This window comes from Echiichthys vipera (assembly GCF_963691815.1).
Source record: "Echiichthys vipera genome assembly, chromosome: 17".
In the NCBI taxonomy this organism is placed as follows: Eukaryota; Metazoa; Chordata; class Actinopteri; order Perciformes; family Trachinidae; genus Echiichthys; species Echiichthys vipera.
Window position 1 is genome coordinate 18,520,612 of NC_139842.1, and position 16,713 is coordinate 18,537,324.

The following is a 16,713-nucleotide window of genomic DNA, read 5'->3' on the forward strand; positions in this document are numbered from 1 at the left end:
AAACATACCCTTTATTCCTGAAGAATAACTTTACCTGTGCAGACACGCATTCCTAATTTGAATATATATTTATAATGAAAATAAGAAACAATGCATTTACAATTTTACATACATTTTATAGGTTTGTTTACTCCCAAACTAACACATTGTTTAACAAAGACAAGGAGTGACTGTGTCAGTCCACTTATGAGAGAGTGAAGTAGGCTTTTATAGGGTCGCCTCCCCCCTACTCAAATGATCAAATGTTATCAAACCCTTAAGAAACGAGCGTCAACATGTTTCTGTTCCCACGATCCATTTGCATGAGGCGAAGCTGTATGACCCAACATGCGTTCAGTCAAAGTCAAGAATGAGGAAAGGCGTTCAAGTTGCGAAGTGAACAAGCCCACAGGGAAGACGAGCGGACGCATGTCGAGTATGCTCCGTTACTCTCCAGCCATGGGGACCTTTTCACACCGTCTCCTCATACTTTTACTCTTTATCTCATCAGCGTCAAAAGTTTTCGGTAAGTTTTTATCCCTTTAGCTACTTTTTCTTTTTCTTTTTAAATAAAGTTTCACCTGCTTATGTCGACCTGGGGCTATTTCCGCCCGACCTTGAAGGGACCACCTACTGGGCATATTTACAGTAGGGCTCTGTACTGATGATAATTCAATGTAATGTTTTTTAAAACGGAACACAGAATACTTCTAATACTGTTGGCTCACTTGTATGGAGCGACACTCTTGGTTGTAATTGCGCTGCTCCGGAGCGTTCATCACGTTTCCTTATAAGGGAGTGAAACTATAGTCGGGATGTGACAGGGGTCCTCCACGGGCTCCCCGGGTCTCCTCGGGGAAAATCATTGTGTGTGTGTGTGTGTGTGTGTGTGTGTTTGTGTGTTTGAGCGCGCTTTGAGGTTTTATTCTCAAACACCAAGCTTTTTTGGAATAACTCAAGTGCTGTTACTAAAAGAACAACACACTGTGATGCTTCACTGTGCATTTACTTCAGGGGCCCTTGCATGTGCCAGTTAATTTGATATGATATCAGGCAAGAGTTATTCAAGAGTGAAATGAAATCTACTTTTTTCTTATATATTCTGTCAAATCTTAAATATAAATACAAGTAAATTAACGCTGGTGACTGTGCATCTGTGTTTAACTCCGGTGAGCCACACCCATAGGCCATGCTAGATAACAATTAAGTGTTTGTTGACTTATATAGACTGAAATGTGTTGGGCAATTTGCTCACATGGTCAGATGTCTCCCAGAAACCTTAATGAGGATTATAGTTTTCTTAAACTGCACTGAGACTTCAACATCCAGCACTTCCACGTTTGACTTGTGAAAGAATACAGACTGTACTATCTGCGTTTGTGGTGGAACAGAGTCTTATCTACATGCTTCAACATTAAGTGTCAGGAAATGCATTTGGTGCACTGGTGGAAGTACATTTACTTAAGTACTAAAGTATAATTTTGAGGTACCCGAAGGCTTATATTTTCATTTTCTGCTACTTTGTCACAAATACTCTTCTTCTACTCTTACTATTACTTCGCCAATTTATATTAATAATACAAATATAATTAACAAGTCAATTGTGATGTATTATTATGGATACAAATTAGACTTTTCCCGTAGTTAAATTCACAAGTTATGCAGCAGTGTAGTAAAACATTAGCTCCACCTTTACCAGCTGTATGTAATGGCCACATTAATAATTATGATCAATTATATAAAAATTTTGTACTTTAAGTATATTTTGATGCTAATGCTTTTGTACTTTTAAATGCAAGGATTTTACTTGCAACTGAGTTTCGAGGGGCACTGCTACTTTTAATTACGCAAAAGATCGGAGTACTTCTTCCACCACTGATTTAGTTTAACATTTCTGTTGGTGTGATGCTCACAGGTTCCAACATCTGCACAACACAAGGAGTCACCACTTGTCAACAGTGCTTGGCTGTTCACCCGAGCTGTGCCTGGTGCTCTCAGGAGGTAAAAACACCAGACACACTCATACACACAGTGTCTAGTTTCTCCTCCCATTCGTAGCTCAGTGCAGCAAGTTAGAACAGAAACCTCATTTCCCAACAGCGTTTTTCTTCTTGTCCTCCTCTGATGTTTGTTCTTCAACATGCTTTTACATTGTGGCTTCTGAACTGTTGCGATACAAAATAAGAATAAAAAGAGCGTTGGCCTGCTGTGCATGGGAGATACCTGAGGCTGCTGTTTGGTGGATAAATCAGCATCTCATGAATGCAAACTGAAAACCTTTTTTCTTTAATGCAATGGTACTTTATTCAGAAATATGGGAAGGGGGGATCCAGTGTGTCCCGCTGCGACCTGAAGCAGAATCTTCTGGATGGAGGGTGTAGTACGGCGGCTGTGGAGTTTCCCTCCAGTACCCTGACAATTCAGGAGGACAAACCGCTCAGTGGCAAGGCCTCGGGCACTGCTAATGATGTCACACAGATAAAGCCCCAGAAACTCCATATGGCACTAAGACCAGGTACTTTTACACCCAACATCACCAAGCGGCCAGTTCCTAACCAACCTACATGATTAGATACGCTTATTGGAGACCAGACACCAAAGAGCATAGCTATTTCTCTGCATGCACTAATAACATGGTTGCACGTCTTAAACAGACAGATTATATATTTTTTAAAATGGTCTAATATTGAATCGTTTAGGGACAAAGTACTGATCTCATTCAGTCAGCCCTCTGCTTTTTCCCTCTCAGGAGATTCCAAGCATTTCACTGTGTCAGTGAAACAGGTGGAGGATTACCCAGTAGACCTCTACTATCTGATGGATCTTTCATTTTCAATGAAGGATGACTTGGTTCGCCTTCGCACCTTGGGCGACGACCTTGCCAAAGCCATGGGCCGTACCACAAGCAACCTACACATGGGGTTTGGGGCCTTTGTGGACAAGACCATCTCCCCTTACATGTACACCTATCCTCCAGAGGCAGTGGTTAACCCGTGCTTGGGGTAGGTTTTTGTTGGCATTATATATGAGGAGGAGAAGGAGTTGAAGTGGAGACACTCTAACACTAATATTCTGAGAAAGCCTGTCCAGTTCTCCTTCACTGATTTCCTATTCCCCATTTACCTATTCTATACATACAGAATTATTCAAGGCGAGACATGCAAGGCTCAATTTGGATTCAAGCATGTGCTGTCATTGACGGAGAGAGTGGCTCGCTTCACTGAGGAAGTGAAGAAACAGGAGGTGTCTAGAAATAGAGACGCTCCAGAGGGTGGATTTGATGCTGTCATGCAGGCTGTGGTGTGCAAGGTATGGAAATGTAATCACATACACATGCTCGCTGGTGCGCAAAGCTGATCGTGTGCATGCATGCATATCTGTCTTTATTTTACTGATCATATTTATATCTGTTTTAATCACCATTAGGACAGGATTGGCTGGCGTCCTGATGCCTCACACCTTTTGGTGTTCACCACTGATGCTGTAACTCACACTGCTCTGGATGGACGTATAGCTGGAATTGTCCGACCCAATGATGGGCTGTGTCACCTTAATAATGAGAATGTTTACAACAAATCCACTGTGTTGGTAAAGGCAGAAGTTCAAGAACATCAGTAATTCACTTTGGGTTTTTATTAGTTGTTGGGCAGGACCAGTTGTGTCTAGATGGTAACCCTATTTGCGAAAGCTCTCGCAAGACTTATTGCCCGACGGCCTCTCCTTAACCATGGGAGGTCAATGTCTAACCTCAACCATCTTGCAAGAGTGCAAGACTGACAAAACCTGCTTCCTCTGAAGACTGTTTTATGCCTGTGTCTTCCAGGACTATCCCTCCTTGGGACTCATGACAGATAAAATGTCTGAAAATAACATCAATTTAGTTTTTGCTGTGACCAGCAATGTTTTGTCGCTTTACCAGGTAAACCAACAGCACTGCTTGTGCCACACAGCATGAATTTGTTGAAACACAAAAACTGGGTTATCATCTCGCTGTCATGTCCATCTTCCCAGGAGTACAGTCAGCTCATTCCAGGCACAACTGTGGGAATGCTGACCGACGACTCAGGGAATGTTATTCAGCTCATTGAGGAGGCTTATGCGGTAAGAATATCCTAACATGAAAACTTGTTTAATCTATTTTATCTGTAAAAATGTAATACAACCTCATAACTCTTTTTGAGCAGAAAATCCGCTCTAAAGTGGAGCTGGAGCTCATAGGAGTCCCAGACGAGTTGCATCTCTCCTTCAATGCCACTTGCCTAAATGGAGAAGTTATCCCTGGACTCAAGTCCTGCTCTGGTCTAAAGATTGGAGACACAGTACGTATCTGTTGAGGTGGTGATATGCACATCTGGTATCTACACACACGGATTATCACATAGACATTTCCTCTTCTTCAGGTGTCATTCAATGTGGAGGCTCAGTTGCGTAGCTGTCCCAAAGAGAAAAACCTCAAGTTTACCATCAAACCTCGAGGCTTCAAGGATTCCCTGGAGGTCACAGTGGACTTTGCCTGTGACTGCAGCTGTGAGGAGACCGCCGAGTCCGACAGCCCTCTGTGTAGCAACGGCAACGGGACCTACGAGTGCGGCGTGTGTCAGTGTCACCAGGGTCGTTTGGGCCCACATTGCGAGTGCGCAGTAGAGGACTACAGGCCATCTGATGATGTCAACTGCATCCCGAAGCCAGAGAGCCCAATGTGCAACGGGAGAGGCGACTGTTTGTGCGGACAGTGTGCCTGCCATGCTAATGAGTTTGGTCAGGTGTGGGGCAAATACTGCGAATGTGACGACTTCAACTGCTTGCGCTTCAAAGGGGAACTGTGCTCCGGTGAGTAGATACATTTCTTTCTGTCATGATCAGTGTTAGTCCTCTTTTAACCTTTGCTAAAGAAAACAAATGAGAAAGCACCGAATGGAGCTTTTTCTTATCGGTTTGGCCTCTTGTCTACACGCAAACTGTGTTTTAGGCCACTGAAAACGGATCTTTTGAGAAACTCCTGCCAGTGTGAAGATTTTAAGAAACTTGCCTCCCTGAAAACTCTGGCAACATTTTGTGCAATGGCGGACATGGCCAAAATAGTGCTGTTTCTAACCGCTAACAGGACTTTTTTTACATCTTTACATATAAATGTACAGTTACTTTTCCACTATATTGAGGAACAGAGATGTCCAAATCACTACGTAGCAATCAATGTGCCATTGCAGCCAATATGATAAAAATGAGATCGGCATGTCCTGTATCCACTGTAACATATGTACATTTTTCTTGAACCATGATATTTTGCTCATACCCTTTGGAACAAATAGAGCAAAAGCATTGCATGACCCAAAATACAGATCTTTTGTTATTTACCTCTGTGGTATCTCGTCATGCAGATAGTTTTTTCAGCATGTTGCCATGCTGGTGTTAGCATTTAACTTTAACTTTAGCATGGCATGGTTGTAGACTCTTGTTTGGTTAGTCTTGCTTCATTACTGTGAACACCACAAACTAAACAGCACTTCCCTACATTGTATCACATCTTGGCAGAAATATTAAGACTAATACTGTCAGTATTAGCAGGAAAGATGAAGTTGCCCTTCCCTTCCTTTACCCTGCTCTGAGGCCCAGTCTGAGCTCACTGGAACATACTCTGGTTGTTCCCAGTCACTCTCAGGCTGTAAACACACCTCAGTAAGTTTACAGTTTAAATAGTTGTCTTATACTTAGCTTGACACTTAAAAATCAACAGCCTTTTCCAAACGAACGCACAAAAATTATTATAACTGACTTTATTTGTAAAGGAAAAGTAAATAATTGCATAATTTAGCTGCCAAGCATAAGCAGTAATCCTTACAAATGACCAATCCTCTGTAAGTTCTGTTATCTTGGTGCGTATCTGATTCATGTTCTAACCACTCACAGCAGTGTGCCATGATGTGCTATCACTCCCTATTTCAAGTCTGCTCAGCTCAGTGCACACTTACTCAATCACAGTGATAAAACTTTAATAGGCTTTGTCATTGGGCCATTTAACATAACAGCAGTTTGGGCCTGTGAGTGTAAAGAGGAGGCTGAACAATAGCGGAATGGCAAACTGCTTTTTTATCTTTATGTATATTATGTCTAAGAAGATAGACATACTAACTCCAATTCAAATGTTTAATGCTTTTTTAAAGGGGAACTCCACCAATTTGAGGTACTGGTTCAACTTTTGCCTCTTTCTCACTGGACAAAAAAACCCATGAACGCCTGGCTTTTGTCTTTAGCGGGAAAGATTTATTTGGCATTCATTCCCGGGACAAATGTCCCTGCAGTAGTCACAGGTATTTATCGGCTCTGGCTCCGATCAGCAGTGATGCAAACATGACATCAGGATGGACATGCACATTTTTGCCCAGTTTCTGGCAAGAGGCTATGATGTATGTCGCCTCCATCAGTAACTTCTGTGACTCTTTGTAATCTTAACCACAAATAACAGATGTAAAAAATGAGCAACCACCGTAACATTTTCACTGGCCTCCTCTGCTGTTCACTAATCCTGTTTTCTGGCACGTTTGCGACGTTGAATGTGATGTATTCCTCTGCCGACAATGTTAAAGTTTAGCGTCTATTTTTAGAGGGTATTCCCACTGACATATACGCATTATTTTTCTTGGCAAAAGGGTCTTCTTCTATTTCCCCTTGGACTTGAGGAGTAAAATGTTTACTGTTGGGTTTATCGAGCAGAAGGGACTGTATAAAAGATGTATTCAAGTTGCATTATGGGAAGAGTAGGACTTTTTTTTAGCTGAGGTCAGGATATCTCAGCCTCTTCTGTATTGATTTTGATTGTAAGATATCCAAATGTATGAAAGTGTAGTACTTAGGAGTTCAATTTTAAAATCACAAATTAAAAGTTCCATATAGTTCTTCTGTAATACACTTTGGTTTCCAGTGAAGCGAAGGTGCAACATTCAGGACATGGGAATAATTTGACATGAACTCCGATAGCCTCATATAGATAAACTTTCAATTTCAACATCCAAAAACGTACTCTGTGTCTCTCCTTGTGTGTGCACCATGACCTAAGGAGAAGATGTTGGGTCATGTGTATATTGGTAAGCTGGCATTTCTCTTGAATATGAGATATTTCTATCAACAAGGAGGAGGAATCTTTCTTAAGGGAGGTTGTTTTTCTGAAAAACAAGAATTAACAGTGATGACACCGAGGGCTTAGACGCAGAAACTCACCCAACTTGCCCAAACACACACACACCTACACACACAAAGCCATAGCTGGTGTTAGACTGTCCACAGAGCTTAATTTCGGACCGCAAAGTTGTTGTTTCTCAGCGGAGTCATGATGTGTTGAATTTAAAGAGCGAGCGTCTCTCGGCCCCAGCTCAATTGGAGCTGCTGTGACCCAGGGCTCCAAAAAGCTCCGTCTCTGTGGATATTCCCTGTGGCTGTGTATTTCTTTCTCTACTGAGGGGCTGTGGGACCGGTGTAGGGCCTGGGAGCAGGAGCCGGCAAGCACGGCCCCAGGGCTCTTAATTATGAGGGAAGAGTGAACAGGAAAGTTTGCATTCCTCTGCTGGCAGTTTGCCAAACCTCCGTTCTCTCCAGTATGTCTCTGTCCTCACTGCACAAACAGTGCAACGTTCTGGTTTACTGTTCTGTCTTTATTTGTCCTTTTATCATGGCCCCCATGCTAAACCTTTTCCAAAGCCCAGGCATGTGATTAATGGGCAGGATTACTGTGGAGTCTCTCGGAGAGAGTGGGGTGATGTTAACCTAAAAACCTCCTTTTATGCGTGTGAATCAACTTAACGACTAATAAGAACAAGACAACGTCTCCCTCACGTCCCGTTTAAGTCCTTTACGCTGCAAAAGATATCTGTAGTTACAGTGACAATGTAGTCTTGCGATGTTTTTCAACAAAAATAACAAAGGTTTTTCTTTTCAAAGTTTTTCAGCCATTTTCAGATGTTATCTCGGGGACAGAGGGAGAAAGATTACCCGAGAGATTACTCAGAGGTTGCTTTGCTAAGCATTATATGTGAGACTGTTAACCATTAACCAGCAGTGACCATGTCTGATCCTGTCACAGCTATAAACACAATCTAAAAGAGAAGCCGTAGTTTACAGGGTGGAGTCTGAGGGAATGGTTTCCTCGAGTTTACAACAGCGGATGATTTGTTTTGAGCTCTGGAATTAGGGATCCTTGGACCCTCTGTGATATTTCATGACCAGTTACTCCCCCCGTCTGATCCAGCTGGGCTCTGACTCACTCCCTTTGCTCTTAGTCATCCAGTGCCAAATCCTGTTTGGTTTCCTGCAAAGAACACTGTAGTCTCAGGGGCTGTGCCTTTGTTTCTAAGGTAGCTTAATCTCTCTATCTCTCTGTAATCCAGGGAGAAAAGCTCGCCTCCAGATTCTGTCAGCAAATGGTTGCGTCACTGTAACACTCTTCCCTGAATGACCTGGCCTTCTTCCTTTCTACACTGGAAATGTTTGTGTGGGCCAGAAATGGGGACTCATTGGTGTGTTCATTTACAATGGAGCATTTCCTGCCTTTGTCAGAATAGGAATGATTAAGGGAAATGTGTAATGTCCCTAGCTGAGTAATAATAACAGTTAATAGTTATAAGTAGTTTTGTTGCTCAGCATTGTTTAAAGAGAAGATGTAAATGTCCATGTAAAGACAAACAGAGATGCACATAATGCTTGCTTAATAAAAAACAAGTACACTTCTGCAATACCCACTTGAAATACCATCGATTTATGGCTACTACTGTCAGATGTGGATAAAATGTTGTTCAAAATGTTAGAAAAGTATTAGTTTTTTAAAAAGGGACATATTATGCTCATCCTCAGGTTCATACATGTATTTTGGGTTTTTAATAGAACCTGTTTACATGTTTTAATGTTCAAAAAACAAATCATTTTCTCTTATTGTCTGTCTGATTATCACCGTCTGTCTTGAAGCTCTGTCCCAAAGAAGCCCAGTCTGCTCTGGTCCCGGTCAGCATTTCATCTGCACTCAGGGTGTCTCTGCACCGTCAGTGAAGCCGGGGAATAATTGTAACAGCACTGTAGCGGTGTAACTTTCTACCTATATATATTATAGTGGTGACATCAAAACATTACAGAAGTCCTGACGGCTTGTTTAAAGACACAGTTTCTACATATAGTCTTTGTGCATTTCTCTGTGGTTTGAGCGTTTTTATTCTTTCACTGTATTTGTGTAGCACCTGCATTATAATTTAAAGAAACATAGAATTCTCACTTTTTACAATATGAGACATATAAATAAACCAGTTTAGCAATCATTCAATCAGTCAATTAAGTTAAATTAACTAATGACAAAAGAAGCAGCATTCTAATTATAAAAAGGTAACAAAAGATAAGTTCAGCATGCAAAGGCCAACTCACAGACACAATAGACCTATAAACCCCCGCACACACGCGTACACACACACACACACACACACACACACACACACACACACACACACACACACACACACACACACACACACACACACACACACACACACACACACAAACTCACTCACTCACTCACTCAGTGATTCATATAGCAGTTGTGCAATTTGTATTTCGCAGTTGGTCCGGCCCCACCCATGTGATTATGGTCGCCGAAAAATCATATTTGAATTCATACGCAATGAAAAGTAATATTTGAGTCGTACAAATTTAATTCATATTAAAAGTGCAGTTTGTAGGACTTAGGGGAATCTATTGGCTGAGATTGATTATTCACAATTATGTTTTCATTACTGCATAATCATCTGAAACTAAGAATCATGTCTCTTAACAGCTGGATACCACTAAATTCTACACACTTCTCCTTTCAGGGATTTTTCAGTAGCATTATAACCTGCTCATCTGTTTTGATTCGTTCAGGTCATGGGAAGTGTAGCTGCGGCTTGTGTCAGTGCGAATCTGGCTGGAAAGGAGAAAACTGTAACTGCTCCACACGCATCGACACCTGCATGTCCAGCAACAGCCTGCTGTGCAGCGGCCGGGGTAGCTGCCAGTGTGGGGCCTGTCAATGCACTCAGCCTGGTGCCTACGGAGATACCTGTGACAAATGCCCCACTTGTCCTAATTCCTGTACTTTAAAAAGGTAATTGCATTTCTTAATGTTTTGATCAAACAAGAGAGATGAGGGAATGGACAGAATAACAGCAAAAACAACAGGAAAACAGACTTGAGGCTTGATTGATTTGTCCTGTGGTTTAGTTTATTTCCCTGGGAGCAAACATACAGTGTACCTTGAAATTAGTTTGAGATATCTTGTATTCAAAGTTGACATTTTGACCTGAGGGTGGTGCGACAGGAAAGATCATGGAGTTTCCAAAATGGAAAGCAACCACAAATATGTGCAGTACATCCACTAGATGTGAAACTTTTGGCCTTGTAGATGCACTAATATGACAAAAGGATTCCTCATGAACCCTTAATATCCACAGATATATTCATGGAGATTCTAGTTTTGAGATAATCTTTCCAAGAAAAGTATTGGGATTGAGTTGGCTGGTTGCACTCTGCAGTGCAACATTGTACCATCGTGATATTCCCACATTCCAAGATGATAACAAACTACTCCCCTGCACCTATGTAATAAACTCAGGTGTGTTTTCATGTACAGCAGAGAAAGAGCAAACTATCACAGCCACAACAGTCAGCAAATACCGACACGTGACATATTTATCTTATTCTCTAAGGTGTTTCTGGTTGTTGCATATCAAATGAAACCATGCACTGCTACTAAAGAGCGTCCCACTGTGTACTGTGTAAAGGTAACCGAATGGGACTCTGCTTACAGGGAGTGTGTTGAGTGTCAGCACTTCAAGAGAGGACAGTACATCGAAGACAACAGTTGCAATAGAATCTGCAAAGATGAAATCAGAGCAGTGGATGCACTGGGTGAGAGCTCTCCTCAAACCTCCTTATACACACTGTGATCTTACCATGTTGTGATAATGCTCTTGCTTTCCTGCTGCTGATCATATCAGCAGAATGACCTTGGGAGTAGTTGGAGGCTTCATTCCATGCATTGTGGTCAAATAATAAATATTATGTGTTTTCAAAGATCACTTACTAATAACTGCAGTACCCTGTTTCTTCTCAACTTTCTCCTGCAGAAGAAAATACAAATGCAAGAAATTGCTCATACAAAGATGAGAATGACTGTTTGGTGCGCTTTCAGTATTACGAGGATAAAAGTGGCAAATCCATCCTGTTTGTGGTAAAAGAGCCAGGTACTGTAAGTCTGTGTGTGTGCATGTATGAGATGTTTTGATTGCCGGAGAACTGAGCATTATAATTAAGGTGCATTATTAGGACAGAAGAGTGTGTTTTTGAAAGACATCTCAGAAGTGTACAGCTAAAGGGGAACAGTGTGTGCATCCAGCGATCTCTTATTTTCACCATCAGCTAGTTTACCACAGCTGCACTCTGCCACACCACAGAAAGCCAGACATGTAGCGATGATGGGCTGAATCACTGTGCAGTGGAGCGTTTGACACTGGACTGCAGTAGTTGCTAAACTTCACAGTCAGTAAGCTCCACTGCTTAACAAACATCATGGAAACCAGAAGGAAACTTTTTCTCCCTTCGTGTCTCTCAGAGTGTCCCCAGGGTCCAGACATCCTGGTGGTGCTCTTGGCGGTGGCCGGAGCCATTCTGCTCCTGGGCCTTATTGGCCTGCTCATCTGGAAGCTGCTGGTCACCATCCACGACCGCAGAGAGTTCGCCAGGTTTGAGGAGGAGAGAGCCAAAGCCAAATGGGATACGGTGAGAAATAATTACAATCAAAACACTAACTGCATACAGTTTCTTATTCAGTGGATCAATGGAGTACTGCTGATACAGGAACAGAATGTGGGTGCCCTCTGCAGGGGAAAGTCTAAACTGTACTTCAAAGAGTTGGATATCTGTGTGGCACTGAATTAAACTACATCACCTCTGTTGTCACTTTTCACAGGCTAACAATCCCTTGTATAAAGGAGCCACCTCAACCTTCACCAATGTAGCGTACAGAGGCACCTAACGACTAAAAATGCGACGAGAAAAACTCAGGGGTCAACGAAAGAGATGGAATGTAGCTGGATGGGAAGAGGATCCTACACTCTAGCTGAAAAGTAGTTCATGCTGTCAACAACATGGTAGAATAATTGTATATATTGTAAAAAAAAAAAAAACGAAAACCACAACTGTTAATGTTAGTCAGGCTTTCTGTGTTTACACTATGTCATGTAGTACTGTACATGCAGTCAGATAGTTCATCAGCCTTTGCACTTATTATTCTGGGATATGGGGAAAGACACTCTTGCTTGTTTGCATTTCTTTAAACCAATCACAATTGTCTTGACTTGCAAAATAGATAGCGAGGGGCTGGACATTCTGCCATGCAAAGGATGTCAGGCTTTATCCCAGTACTGTGCATCCAGTAAGTGTGACTAGGACTGTCCATTTACAGTAATGGTGACTTTATAAATGCTTTGATGTGTTTCTTTATCCCTGCACCATCACATGTTTTTGTGATTTTGGGGCTTTTTTATTGTTCGCTTTATTTGTGAAATTGTGTGGCCATCGCTGGATTGTAAATGATTTCCATTTTCTACTGACCAGCACTGTGTTACACTGAAATGCTGTTTATTTGTGTACATGAGCAGATTTAATTGCACAGTAAATGGTATTGGCCATAATGCCCTGAACAAACTTACTCTTGATTTTCTTGTAACCAGGAGAAAAGATTACAGCGTGTGGTGTGTTTTGGTTGTACAGCTCTGATCCTCTCAGAACACGGCATGAAAGCTTGTTGCACAGATGTAAGTGTTTGTGCACCGCTTTTAACAATTCCTGCGGCTCCACTCTAGTTTGTTACACAGAGGGAATTCATAAAGATAAGTTATACCTCACTTTGACTTCAACTTTTGTGTGATGCTTGATATTTGGTTTTCTTTAAACAAATGTCCAAGCTGCTATTAGCCTTTATTAACATCAGACTTACTTTACAATTAAAAAAAAAAAAGTTATTTGAGATTCATATTTCAGGTCCAAATGCCCCGTGTGACGTTTCATTCAGACACACAGCGAGCTCTTACACACAGAAACACTAAAAATGTCTAAATGTAAATATAAAAAATCAGATTATAGATTATTAGATATTTTTAATGTATGCCTTTGATTCACAGATGTCATAGAAATGTGGTATTAAAGAAACAAACAAGGATTAGTTGACTAACATCCAAGCAACTTCACTGTGATGCGGGTGTTATTAATAAAAATGAATGTCAGCGTGCAGAGGCCAGGATTTCCTTTAACTACATTCTGTCACGACGTATCTGCTGTATCAAGTCATAGAATATTTCCTGTTGCGTGTCATCAAATTTAGACTGATATGACATCGTCTGTCCTTGTGGTCGCAAAACTTTCCACTTCCCTCACATCCCACAACATATCTCTGTAACCACTTCCTGTTCACAGCAGCCTGATGGGTCCAGTTAATAATATGTGCTGTATCCATTTGTTTTTACACTGTTTGTTTGTTGGTACTTCAGTTTCTCTTGGAAATTAAAACGGTACATTCATCACAATTGTTTATGTTCATTTCCCTATTAGCTACTCTTTTATAGACAACATCAAAGCAGATATTGGAGAAATTGCCATACACCATACAATTGCCTCTACAATTAACATAGGCTTCCCTTTTCATTCTGAAAGCAGAACATTATTAACCCAAATGATGAGTGTGCACCTGCAGTTCCAGGAGGGGGTCTTTGTAAATATATTAGTTTAGTCCAGATGTAGACTATACCTCCTGACTTGAAACAGCCAGGTCAGCCATTGTTCTCAGTCTATAATAAATAATATGTTAGGTTTGCTTTTGAAAAGAAAAAACAAGTGTTTACTTCATCTGAAGATAAATATAAGAGTGACACAAATGATGGATGATTGAAAGATACACTGAACACTTAGGTATGGCTGCTCTCTTTCAACATGTTTTATCAGTAAAGTATCCTAAAGCAATGCTTTTGACTGAAATTGCTTTGGGGATAACGATGACCTGGACGAATGATAATATTAATACTAACAGCTTAGATAAAGCTAAAGATGTTAAGTTGTGGCTCTGTACGAAGGCTTACGGTGCAAGACAATGGATACTGTTTGTAAAGGAGGAAACTGATAAATGTATGAGGTCACAAAAATCATTCCACAAATGTATAATTATTTAAATTTTTACCATTTCTGCACAAATAACACATGTAAAACAGTTGTTTGTTGGGTTTTTTGTTTGTGTTAGGACTGATAGCAAAGATAACCCTGGCAAATGTCTCCCTCTAGTGTAGAAACACTGCACTGACCAAATGCTTCAGCACACCTGCAGAGGTGCAGCCTGAGAGTCTTGTGCATATTTTATCCACCTACAGTATGAAATATTAACAGACCAGGGTGATAGACTGGCAGTGACCACCACTTAATATGCCAACATATATACTGTGTGTTTTTATGCAATCTGTTTTTTGGCCAGTTGCAAGGAAGTATATTTTATTGTAGCCTACTTTGTCGACAAAATTGTAGAAGAGAAGAAAACGGGAAAATGTTCCTCGAGTTATGAGTGTGGTCAGTTTTATAAAGTGTTAATATGGCAGGAGTAAATATACTTAGAGCAAAAGAACATAATAATAGAACTAATATTTCTATATTCATCGCATCCATCACATCTTTTATTATATATTGCACAATGAAAATGGCAAACACCATATTCAGAGAAATACAAGATATATACAATATAAACAACCGAGCGAGTGACATCAATAACAGATAAAGAAAGTAAAAATGAATAAAATATGAGGCAGAGCTTAATAACAATAATAATAAATAAATAAAATGACAAACTAAAATCAAAATCAGAGGTCAGTCAGCAAATAAGGTAAAGATATTCATACAGATGTAGGGCTTTTGCAATTTTTCAACATTTTATATATTTTTCTATAGTTTCATCTCATTTTTAAATATATCAGAAATAGGAATCATTTTTAAGAAACATTTGCGTATTAAGTATTTTGGCAAAATAATTAGATAATTGTTACCAAATTCTACTTTTTTGTCCTCCAGTTAGAGACCAAGCTTTTTATTTTCATAAGTCAAAACCGGAATAATTTGATAATTTTAAGTCATCCAATAATAAAAAGCATCCTAAAATGTCTGTGTTAATCTACAAGAGATACTAATAAACATACAAGGAATTACTTCTACAGCAAAAGGGAAATTTGTTTGGAATTCTTAATTTACTAATATTCATTGAGAAAAAACATGGCTTCTACCTTATAAACTTGTTATCCCCAATAAATTGAAAGAATTACATTATAAAACCTTGTACAATATTTAAGATTCAAGATTCAAGAAGCTTTATTTATCCCGAGGGAAATTATTGTGCAACAGTTTCAGTACAAAGATGGGAAAGGATCAGAGTAACAATAGCTAACATAAATCAAATCAAAATAGAGCTAACATTAAATAAATCAAACAATAACTAGATGTGACAACAGACATTGTGGTTAAACATAGGTTTATACAATATACAACAATACGCACCGTGCAGTTACGCAGCATATTGAAATAAAATAAGTACAAACGAAATACCCCAATAATACATTTGTTTCAAGGTTTGCAGATGTCGACAACAAATGTTAATTTTGTAAGATTGAAGAAGAAACTATTGGGCATTTATTCTGGGAGTGTCAGTTTACTTTGAAAACTTTTTTTAAACATTCAGTAAAATCACTTAATTAAATTGGAAAAATACGTCATTACCTGCTTTGAAAACAAAAACAACACAATACAGTGGATTGTCAACTTCCTAATTCAACAGGGAAAAGTTCATATCCATAAAACTAAATTCTCCAAACCTAAGGCAAACTTTAATCCCTTCAAAATTGAATTTCGTTATTATTTTGAGTCTATCCAAATTATTAATAATAAGAAATGTACTTACACCGCTGATACATTGCAAGATTTCTATTTTAAAGAAATGTAACAATATAGTCCACTTTTTAATTTAATTTCCTTGTATTTATTTTTGCTTTATTTATTGTTTTATTTCTGCCTTTTTATTTTATTGTGTATCTAAATATTCTTACTTATGTTATGTCATTTTTTATTTAAAATTGTAATGTTTATTGAAAGGAGAATTTACTGCCTTATATATACTGTAACGTCCGACCGGACGAAAGATGAATGAGGAGGAGTTGGTCTCACCTTTCTTTATTATTAGAACGAACAGTTACTGTCGGCCGTAACTACGCCAATACAAAAGTAACAGCGTTGAGCTCGTCTCCAGCGCTCTCTCCATCACATCCAGTCATACACTCCTTCCTACCTCATCCCGCCCCCTGCTCACTCATCCAACCACATACCTGTCTACCTAAAACACGTTCACTGACAATCGGAAATCACAGAACTTTAGAACACAACCATTATAAAGTCACAGTACTGCAGGGTCGCTACAATACATTGTTTTCTTTGTCAAGTACGATGCCAAATTGTTCTTCTATTTTTGTATTATATTTGTGAAAATATGCAAATTAAAATAAATCTACAAGAGAAAAAAAAAAAGATCTTCCATATAGTTATCTATCACATGCAAATCCCAACATACTGTTTTTTATATTATTAGTCTTAATTGCAATATATCCCATAGTGCCTGAACGCAACACGCCGAGATGCACGGCCCCT

General features: G+C 39.7%; 1 protein-coding gene across 2 annotated transcripts; it reads left to right on the forward strand.

The window, feature by feature from the left end:
- The first annotated feature begins 380 nt into the window (after positions 1-380).
- On the forward strand, positions 381-13,565 carry itgb3a (integrin beta 3a). Of its 2 annotated transcripts, none has more exons than XM_083931310.1 (15): positions 381-505; positions 1,895-1,980; positions 2,290-2,494; positions 2,729-2,981; positions 3,120-3,288; positions 3,406-3,567; positions 3,803-3,898; positions 3,991-4,080; positions 4,164-4,298; positions 4,380-4,809; positions 9,871-10,093; positions 10,796-10,896; positions 11,115-11,236; positions 11,600-11,766; positions 11,957-13,565. In XM_083931310.1, the coding sequence occupies exons 1-15, from the start codon at positions 409-411 to the stop codon at positions 12,003-12,005; spliced, it is 2,385 nt and encodes a 794-aa protein (XP_083787436.1). In that variant the 5' UTR covers positions 381-408; the 3' UTR covers positions 12,006-13,565. The 2 variants fall into 2 exon arrangements, with proteins under 2 accessions (XP_083787436.1, XP_083787435.1); XM_083931309.1 differs by having other exon boundaries at positions 11,115-11,231.
- Positions 13,566-16,713: the final 3,148 nt, after the last annotated feature.